This window comes from Nothoprocta perdicaria, unplaced genomic scaffold (assembly GCF_003342845.1).
Source record: "Nothoprocta perdicaria isolate Ctin4 unplaced genomic scaffold, notPer1 scaffold_397, whole genome shotgun sequence".
Lineage (NCBI taxonomy): Eukaryota > Metazoa > Chordata > Aves > Tinamiformes > Tinamidae > Nothoprocta > Nothoprocta perdicaria.
The window spans coordinates 114,541-124,078 of NW_020455640.1; the positions used below are offsets into that span (position 1 = coordinate 114,541).

The 9,538-nt window shown below is 48.4% G+C and overlaps 2 protein-coding genes across 5 annotated transcripts in view; one reads left to right on the forward strand and one right to left on the reverse strand.

Annotated features, from left to right (window-relative positions):
- Positions 1 to 670: 670 nt before the first annotated feature.
- NUDT13 (nudix hydrolase 13) lies at positions 671 to 4,649 on the reverse strand. Its single transcript, XM_026045036.1, has 8 exons — positions 4,562 to 4,649; positions 4,326 to 4,465; positions 3,599 to 3,706; positions 3,153 to 3,259; positions 2,150 to 2,275; positions 1,832 to 1,943; positions 1,480 to 1,634; positions 671 to 900 (listed from the first exon to the last, which is right to left on the reverse strand). Exons 1-8 carry the CDS (start codon positions 4,642 to 4,644, stop codon positions 706 to 708), a joined length of 1,026 nt encoding a protein of 341 aa, XP_025900821.1. The 5' UTR covers positions 4,645 to 4,649; the 3' UTR covers positions 671 to 705.
- A 3,337-nt stretch (positions 4,650 to 7,986) lies between these two features.
- P4HA1 (prolyl 4-hydroxylase subunit alpha 1) overlaps positions 7,987 to 9,538 on the forward strand; it is a 29,378-nt gene continuing 27,826 nt past the window's right edge. For 3 of the 4 annotated variants that reach the window (XM_026045022.1, XM_026045020.1, XM_026045021.1), the window contains exon 1: positions 8,731 to 8,853. The gene's annotated coding sequence lies outside the window, so the exon portion shown is untranslated. Of the gene's footprint in view, positions 8,205 to 8,730; positions 8,854 to 9,538 lie in introns of those variants that run through there. The other variant, XM_026045023.1, reaches the window with a different exon arrangement.

The window sequence follows — 9,538 nt, forward strand, 5'->3', positions numbered from 1 at the left end:
AATTGCTCACATGTAGGTTTTGCTCTTCCACTCCCTACCACGAGGCAGCTCTGTTCTCCCTTCCTTGGAAGGGAAGTTTCCAACTTGTCTTATTACTGGGAGAAGTGGGGCCTCCAGAGAAGTATTCAGGTATTCAAGTATGTCCTAAGAGTAAGAACCTACTTAGGATTTGCAAAAGATTTGCATGTTTTATATGAAACTAGAAAACTGGATGGGAAAAAGGAACAGAAGGAAAGCATGCAAACTGTGGCTTTTTGACTTTTTTTTTTCTTTTAGTTCTAAATCTGCATGAATGCTAACACTGAAAGGTCACATTCTCTTTTTTCTTTTTTTTTTCTGGAAAAAAAAAATTGTAGATTCAAGTATTCCTCCAAAACCTGTAGATGAGTGAAATGAAGAAAGGCCAGAGCAGACCAGCAGCTGCTGTCATTATACTTGGTGCTCTGGAAGGAAGAATTCAGTGGTCTTCATTGCAAGTCAGGGCATCTCAGAGGTGATCAACTGTAGGTGGGATTGTACAGAATTCTGTAGTTCTGTATGAGGATGGTCAGGATAGAAATGGCTTTGCCTGTGCCATCAGTGCAGTGCCATCCCCACTGAAACACGGATTTTATCTTCAGTAGCTTTGGCATTGTTTTTGTATTGGAATTTTATAAAAAAAAAAAAAAAAAAAAAAGCTAAAATTGCAGACTGAAGTCATTGTGCCTAAGTTTTCTGGGAAGTCTGCTGCTTTACCCACTCCTGGATCAGGCGGTGAGCAATGGCCTGCTTGGGAGGGAACCAAGGTAAAATACTACCATCCTCTTGTTTTGACGTTTTGGGCCCTCTCTTGAGACCCTCCACGACTTCCTCCAGGTCAAACCACCGAGCTGCCTCCAGTTCCAGGCTGTTCATATTGACCTGGAAGGAATGTGGAAGGCAGCAGTTGTTTAAATCGGATTTAAATATGACAAGCAGTACTTTGCTTTTTCTTGCACCCACAAAGCTCCGAGGCTGCAATGCCCAGAGTGTTTAACCCACTCCTGAATGAAGTGTTGATGCCAAGAGGATCCCCAGTGGATACTACTGATCCCCAATGTTTTATGGTCTTGGTTTCCTTTGGAGGGCCCTAAATCAGGCAGCCCTATTCATGGAGCTACCTGTGTTATCTAGCATTGGCCAGTGGCTGAATACAGTCATTAACACAGCACAATCTACATGTCTCGCCRGGAACGTGATATTAATCGTAGATAGGGAAGCATCATCTGCAAACTTCAGAGAACAGCCACAGGTGGGCTGGGCTCTGGGCTTGGATTCATACAGCGRCCTGGGCAAAATGTGGCACATTGCAAGAGAAAATGTTTTAAACTTGCTCTTCACTTACAGAGAACTGATTGAAAACTGCACGGAGAGACAATTTGATGCTTTCTACACTAAAGTCTGTGGGCTGGAAGAGACCTGCGCTATGTAAAGCGAATAGTGAAGCAGGGGGCCGCTTACCTGAGCGTGCTCTGCCCTCACCAGCACGTGACCCGCTACCATTAAGCAGCTGCTGGGAAAGGGCCAGTGCTGAGACGCCGAGTAGCGGAACGACTGCGCCTCCAGGCCCACCTCTTCTGCCACCTCCCTGCGGACGGTCTCCTCCAAGGTTTCACCTGGAAGCAGCCAAAGGTGGGATGGGGCAGCYGGCGCCGGGCATCGGAGCTGTTTTGAGTGATATCTGCATGGTAGCACTGATCTCTGTAGGTCTAATGCCTTTTCCCCTCATGCCACCCATGTGCCCATCCTCTGGACAGGCCTCTGCCCCAAACCCTGCGCGTTTGGGGCCCTGGCACCGATCAGGTTGTCTCACCTACGTCGCAGAATCCCGACAGAGCGCTGAACATGCCCGCAGGAAAYGACGGCTGCCGCGCGAGGAGGCACCGGCTGCCATCGGAGACCAGCACGATGACCACCAAGGACATCTAGCAAMGGCAGCAAACAGCAAAGCAAGGAGTTCAGAGCAGAGAGCGCAGGCTCTTGCTCTCCCTAGCCAGGAATGAGCCAACTGACTGGAGGTAACTGAATGAACACTAAAGAAACACCGCGTGGCTGCACAGAAAGCTACACAGAGAGACCCCCCTCCCACACAGAGCCCCTGTGCTGCTTACCTTGCCATTCGGGTGCTCACCTGGGGATAGTAAATGATTCCACTGGCGTGGCAGACCCGCTTGCTGCCGGCTACGTTTCTGTGGGTGGGCTGTCCAGTTTTGCTGCAGTACTGGTGGGACTCGTGCCAGCGGAGAAGGGCCTGGGCCTGTGAATACCAAGAGAGGAACATGAATCGGTTTACACCAGGGGCAAGCAAATGATTCAAGGCAGCCTCCCCGGGTGATACTTTGCTGTGTTCCCCCCCTCATGCAGTCATATGGATATGTGTGGAAGCCTCAGGAATGTATATGAAATATAGGTATTGCTTTGAGGAAGGCTTGATTTTGCAGGCAGCAGCCACATCTCAGCAAGGCAAGGGGAGGTCAGGGAAGAGTTGTCCCATACTGGGATACAGTAGGTCTAGTAATAGGGACTGAATTAATCTAAGTAGTCTCCAAATCCAACCAGCTTCTTGAAATATAGTCCTCACACCATGGATATTAGACAGAAGGAAGAGAAACATGAGATATTTCTGCTTATGGGTAAGGGCAGCTGGTTTTCACACACAGGTCTTTTCATAGGGCTTCCAAACACAGGACATTCGCAGAGTAACCACTTATATGGGAGCAGGTTTTAAAAGAGCTGCTCAGAGAGATGATCTGTAGGTTCCTTCTTGAGATTCAGTTTACCAGGAAGATTACAGAAGATTGGTACCTTATTAAATTGGGAAGAGATTGAGATTGCAGTGACTACCACAACTGGTGGGATTAATGTATTTCAGACTGGACATAYAGCTGGTTAATGCTAAAGGGCTAATTACTGCAGATATGTGTAAGCCACTTCTCTCTTTCCATTGCATCTTCCTTTCAGGACAGAAAATTTGAGAAAGCTGCTTTAGCTTATCATACATTTTGTACCTAGTTCACTTAAAAGGTGCAGCAGGTACTTCCATAGCACACACTAAATCATAAAACTAACAAGGGAGACAAGGAAAAGGGTTGATGTGAGAAAGCACAGTAAAAAAAAAAAATCCTATGCTGTACCGAGGCCAGCAACGGAGAATCCTTCTCATCCACTACAAAGAGAGCCTTTCGTAAGTCAGTGAATGAGCCCTCAAGCTCCGACTCGATGACCGACTTCTCCAAGGCTCCTGCAACAAAATAAGTGCCTGATGTCATTAACTGCAGTTTCTCTCCCCACTCCGTGTTCCGGTGTACAGTTTCTGGAAGTTCTTATGGAAGTGGCATTACATCCGTGGTTACGCATTCCAAAGTATTAAGTGATCTCCAAACAGCCCACCTTTACTAAAATACTCAGAGGAAGAACAGTGCAGGTGGGGGCTCTGACACCCCGTGCTTGCCAGGTCTCACACAGAGGGTTTTAGCTGTAAATATCACCCGGTAAGGACTAAACATGCTGCCTAGGCAGGATCTCCGTTTCAGGGAACAAAACGTGACGCTGACACGGATGGAAGAGGAGTCATCCCAACCTAAATCCAAGGCAAAGTACGGTACGTGCTCATCTGAACAGCCGATCAGCACTGACTTCTCTATCCATTGCTCAGTCTCTTTGAATTTCTCCAGGATCCTCTTCGTCTCTAAACAGCAAGGATAAAGGAGAAGAGAGGCTGTGATGAAATGACTGGATACGACCGTCACGTTCTACATGTTTACGGTGCTCACGGTTGTCGTGGCTCAAGGCAGGGTGCAGGTGTGAGCGAGGGACCAGGCAAGGGCTTCCATGCTAATAGAGACCAAAAGTCTGGCTCTTTTCCTAACTTTTAAATCTTTCAACCATCCCATCCAGCTGAAGATGCAAGTGTTTTAATGCCCATGGAGCAGTCGTCTCCTCTTTCTCTACACCAGCTTATACCTTCCTCCAAAGAAACCTTCTGGTTAGACCAGATCATCTGTGTCAAGGCTTTCCTGCTAACCCTTTCCCTTCAAAAAGGTATGGTCCTAAGTGTGTAAAAGTGCTCATCTCACATCAGGCATATGTTGATACCTTACGTACATGCAGAGCGTAAGCCTCTCGTCCACATGTAGAGGCTTTAAATGGTGTTCTGTTGGTAACAAGTAGGATGTTGCACATAAGGAGATGTTTCTATGCAGCTTGATAGATTTGTGAGCCCCATAAAAAAGGATTGCTAACTGCAAATGAGTCTATCATCTAAGCTGCCTGATTCAGGAAAACATTCTTGCTGGACACCAGCTCACCTGCTGCACTTAGCTGTGGTACCAAATATTCCATCCCGACTTTCCGAAGGAAGGGGGAGAGATTGTGAAAGAGGTAGAAAGTTCCCGAGGTCTGGGCTTGTCTACAAGAGYTGTCATTTTCTCTTAGCTCATTTAAGTATCTGCAGTAAGAAAATAATGGGGAAAATGGACACATTAATTTGGGTGCTGGGCAGTGGGTTCTTTCCATGGTAGTCAGGAATTAGGTGAGAACTTACCTCATTTTTCTAACATAAGTAGAGTGCAACCTGCAGAGGAGAGAGGAAGCCCTTCTGTGCACTGCTTGATAAATCAGAGCCATGATCGACACCTAAGGGAAGCCCAAAGAGAGAGGCACAAAACGTGATGTTGTAAAAAGGAGTGTTGTTTAAAAGGTGCAATACCCCAGTGCTACCAGAAAGATCCCTAAAGACGTTTATGAGACATCTCTGCTTGTTTCCGTGAGCTGTGAGCGTGCCCAGAGGGTCCTACAGGAATTGCTGAAAGAGGAGGTTAAAGCAGAGCTGTGCCAAACTCCGGCAGAAGGAGAAGGACAAGAGCAGCAAACGCCCTTGCAACGGCCTCAACCCGGTTAACATCCCATTGCAGCAACTGCGGATCTGGGGGAAAGGCAGCGCTGCCAGAAAAGAAGGAAAGAAGGGAGCACCCACGTTGGATGAAGGGCCATCCAAGTGGGTCATCCCCGGCTGTGACTGGGGTTGCCCCACTGTCGGCTCAGGCCAGYGCAAATGGCCATTTGAAAGTTGGCTTTGGGATGTCAGAAAATAACCAGAAATGCTCCAGTCGCTGGTGTTTTCCAGAGACAAAAAGGAACTTTGATTGCAGTCCTTGACAATTGAATGTGCCACTTTTTGAGCATGGATTTTTGAATCCCTTAGGAAGGAAGGAAGTTACGTTTGCGTCCCTTTACACACAGGTGTGCGGGGCTAAAGAAGAGCTCATGGAGCCTTCCCTTGGGGGAAAGGTCCGTGCTGGAGCCTCCGTCCCTCCCAGTCAGCCGAGGGTGGTCCTGCCCAGRAGCCGGGAGCAGGGCAGATCCGTAGGGAAAAGCGGGAGCCAAGCGGGAAGCGGGYGCTCTGCCCACCGGATCCGGCAGGYGCGACTGTCACGGAGGCCGTGACCGAGGCCGCTCCRTGGCGTGCGGATGACGTGGCTGCCTCTCTCCACCCCYGCGTCTCCTGCAGCCCGGCCCATGGAAAGCTCCGGCCTGGCACCAGGAGTCTGCCAGAGGCTCTGCACTTTGCTCCAGAATGGGCAGCCGCGCAGACACGCGGGATACGGCCAGGGTAGGGAGGGAAGGGATAAATTCACCTGGAGTAGGGAAATACAACTTGTGTCCAACCCGTTCCCTCCCAGGAACCACAGTGCCAGATTTTGCTATGAATTATTGAAAACTCGAGACAGAGGCATTGAAAACTCGGTGTGAGACTGCCCAAACTCTCCTGCCTTCCCTGCAAACCCTTTCCGTGCCCTACAGCCCTCAGGAGGCGGATCCGGGGCTGTCTCCCACTTACTGCGCGGAAGGGGTGCGCTCTCCAGAAGCATTAAAAAAGTTCCCGAAGCCCCTGGTCGACCGCAGCGGGAATCGCCGCTGCCGCAGGAAAAGGCGAGCGGCTGCCCCAGGTTTTGAGCAGYGCTTCCCCCGCGCGCGTCCCGAGAGAGCGCTGGGAAGTGTAGTTCGTGGGAGCAGCTCCGGAAAACCGGCCCGGTTAGATGGCTGCCGCCCGTCTCCCTGCTCCTGGAGTGACTCTGGGCTTTGCTCAGCCCCTGAACCCCTGAGGGGTCCCGAGTTCCCACCGCTGCCTCGTGCTGCAGGGAAGCCGCGTTTGGCCAAGCACAGTAATGACAACAAGGAGTCATTGTAAGAACAGTGCTGCTGCTGCAGGGATTTGATCCCTTGCTCTACGACACAGGAGTTTGTTCCTGTTTGTTCTTCATTTTTCTTCCTCTTTTTTTTCCCCCCCCATCAAGCTTCTCTATTTATTTATATGTTTTCTGCAACACAAGAGCGTTGTTTAAAGTTTAGGCTCGTATTCCTCTTCACGCAGGAGAGCTGTGAGTATCTGTTGCACGGACCTGCTTAGTGTTGGGGCACCCAAGCCCACGATTGAATTTGCAAACGATTGGCCCTGATTGGAAAGTGCCCTTTGCCATGGGAGACGTCCAAATAATGATACATATTTCTCACGCCTTTATATCTGAAGAAGTACTAAAGACATTATTCTGGGCTGCAACCCATGTGCCTCTTATTTATCACAAGGAGGACTTTACAAACAGGGCAGTGTTCTCAGGGCCACRTTTTGCCTGTTGATCAGGAATTAAGCAGTCTAATAGAGAACTGATGTCACCTAATTTGAGAGCAAAGCTTTCATATAAACATGGGGGATATGCAGGGAAATGGCACTTGTTACYGCTGTTACTTGTAAATTTAAGGCTGATTATGCCTGACTGCTATTTGTGTGCTTCCTGCGGCAGAACAGGCCCTATCCCATTAGCCCACTGGGCTAACTGGATCAATGGACAAAACACATCTTTTCTTAATAAGATAAAACACTGAAGCATAATCCCTAAGGGAAGTATCCAGCCCATTGTTAAAACAAACTAACAGAGCTATTGACCCTAACTGCCCTCAGAAATGGATCTTTTTAGAGCTGTTTTTAGAGGGAAGCTGCCAGGGAAAGATACTTGAGAGTCTTGGAGATACTTTGGGCATTTTAGACCTTGACTTTCCTTAGTGTTAGGACATTTTACAGGCACTGCTATTGCTGGGAAGGATGAAAGGCCAAAAAGCTGCAGCCAAAAGCCACCTCTGAAGGCACTGTGGGGCTGGGTGCCTTTTGCTGTTGGATGCAGCTGATGCAGATCCCACGTTAGGGTCACCAGAGAGSTGTGCCTGGCCTCTGACCTAGCCACAAAAGAAAAAAAGGCAGATAAAATAAACCTGGGATTTGTTGTTATCCCTATGGAAGTAATTGGCAGCTAAGTGACTTTCAGGAACTAGAAAAGAGGATGTAGAGGCTCCTCAGTAGCCTGGAGGAAGAGMAAGGGCACGTGCTGCTCTGGCACTTGGTTCTGATTTCACTTGGTAAGCAAAGAGGCAGACCTTATTTAGGGGACAGGCGCCTTAATGTGCTCTCTTACTTGAGAATGATGTTACTGATGAGGGAAGTATCTGGAAACTACATTGATTCACTTAAACGAATTTTAACTGATTGCCCCAGGTAGTTAGTGTTTGGCTTGTAAATGTTATTGTTATAACTGACTTTTTAATTGAGTTTATTGAATGTTATTAATATTAGCAGTGGGTAAAAGACTTCCAAGCCAAAGAAGTGGTTGAAAAATATGCCTCTTAAGCTACTAATGGTTATATTGGTTATCTTTGCTTTTTTCCCTCTTGCTGCTCTGGTTTGTGCCTCTCCAGCTGTCCCCACTAAGCAGAAATTGCTAACAGCTGACCTTTGCAAAATAACTGTTAATTACCTTCTTTAAATACACATGGCTAGCAATCTCACACCAAAAACATGGTCAAGCCACAGGAAACCTCTTGGTAGAATGGGAAAAAAAAAAAATCTTTTTTTAGTGAGAGGCCAAGGAGAGACAAACCACTTTACAGAGCAGGCTAATGAGTAGTCTTTCCCTCTAGCATTAAACTGTAGATGCAAACTAACCAAATCTGGCTTTATTCTGAAGTTAGACTGCAGCCTGTATTACATGTGTACGGGTTTCTATCGTTTCCACGCTCAGGGTGGGGACCTTGAAAGAGAGACATTGCCCAGTTTGATATTGCTGAATATGATCTATGCCTCTAACGCTTGCAGAGGGGTAGAAAAGCTGTTTCTTGCATCTGGGTCCAAAGCTAAGGTAAATGGCATTTTATAAGGATTTCTTCACTTCAGCTGCTTGGGTTAATACACGTATTTTTTGCCTTGTCTTTTGGTTAGGGAAGATGCAGCTTGCTGTGCTGCACAAATTAATTGATAAGAGGGTGTCCCGCTTTTTGATTGCAGGTAATAACTTCACTTTTTCAGTCGTTTAATCTGTAGGAACTAAAATGTAAGTGCTGTGTGAAACGAGAGGAGGCTTCATCGTTTTTAAAGGATAAACTAAGTTGTTAGTTTTCTTAAAACGAGCCCAGCAGCACCCCGAGCTAACTGTGTATGATATATAAAGGTGACTCATCTGTTGATGTCATGGCCTCTTATCCCAAAAAGGATATGGAGGGACTGGAAAAGGTTCAGCGGCAGTAACAGGGATGAACAAAGATGTGCAGTGCTGCTCCTGCGCTGAGCAAGGGAGGTGCTGATGCTTCCACCTGGATAAGGGGCAGGAAGGGGCAGTCTGGGGTCTTTTCTGGGACAGAATTGCTTGAATGCTTTGTCCCCCGCAGGGCTGCTTGAAGGCCCCCCAGGAGCCTCCAACAGCAGTTGGAGCAGCAGCAAGACCTGGAACAAGTTTTACCGTGACCGGAGCTCCGGTGACTGCCAGAGTCCTGCACGCCGGGACAAAGCCAGTAAGTTCTGCTTATCTTGGTGGCAGAAATAAGCTTGGAGAGCAAGGCGATGCTGTGCCTGTAGGGAAAAGCCCTGGATTTGGGTGCTTGGGATATGCCACCCACCTGGGCTCCTTTTGACACAAAAATTATTTGCCTTTAGCCCCATGCTAGCAAAACCAAGCTAAGCTGCTATTAACCCTGCTAATAAAGTGGCTTTTGCTGAAGTTTTCCACTATTTTCTTAAGTCTGTGCAAGTTTGATGCAGGAATACATGGAAAGCAGCGGATCTCCCTCGGAAAGATCCGGCCGCCGACAGTGTGTGAGGTTTCCCAAATCTCCCCAAGMAGCCGCTAAATCTCGGACTAGATATTACGGACTCTTTGGATAACGGGGCTTTAGCTAGCTGCCTCAGCTGGAGGCTTGTGCCTCGTTCCAGCGCTTCCTGCCAGCTGTAGGAGCCGTGTTTCTGTTGGAAGCAGCCCAGGAGGGAAGGAAGGCTTATTCCTGACGGATCGCTCCGCTGCGAACCGGCCGCCCTCCTGCCAGCGGCGCGCGCTGGCCGCGGCGGGGCGGGCAGGGAACAAACTCGCTTAAAAGTTGGGGCTGAAATAATAATAATAAAAACGAACGAAGCGGGGGGAAAGGAGGTTAAAAAATAAAAGTGGAGCCGGGAGCCGGCGCCCACGTGGAGCGGCGCGCGCGC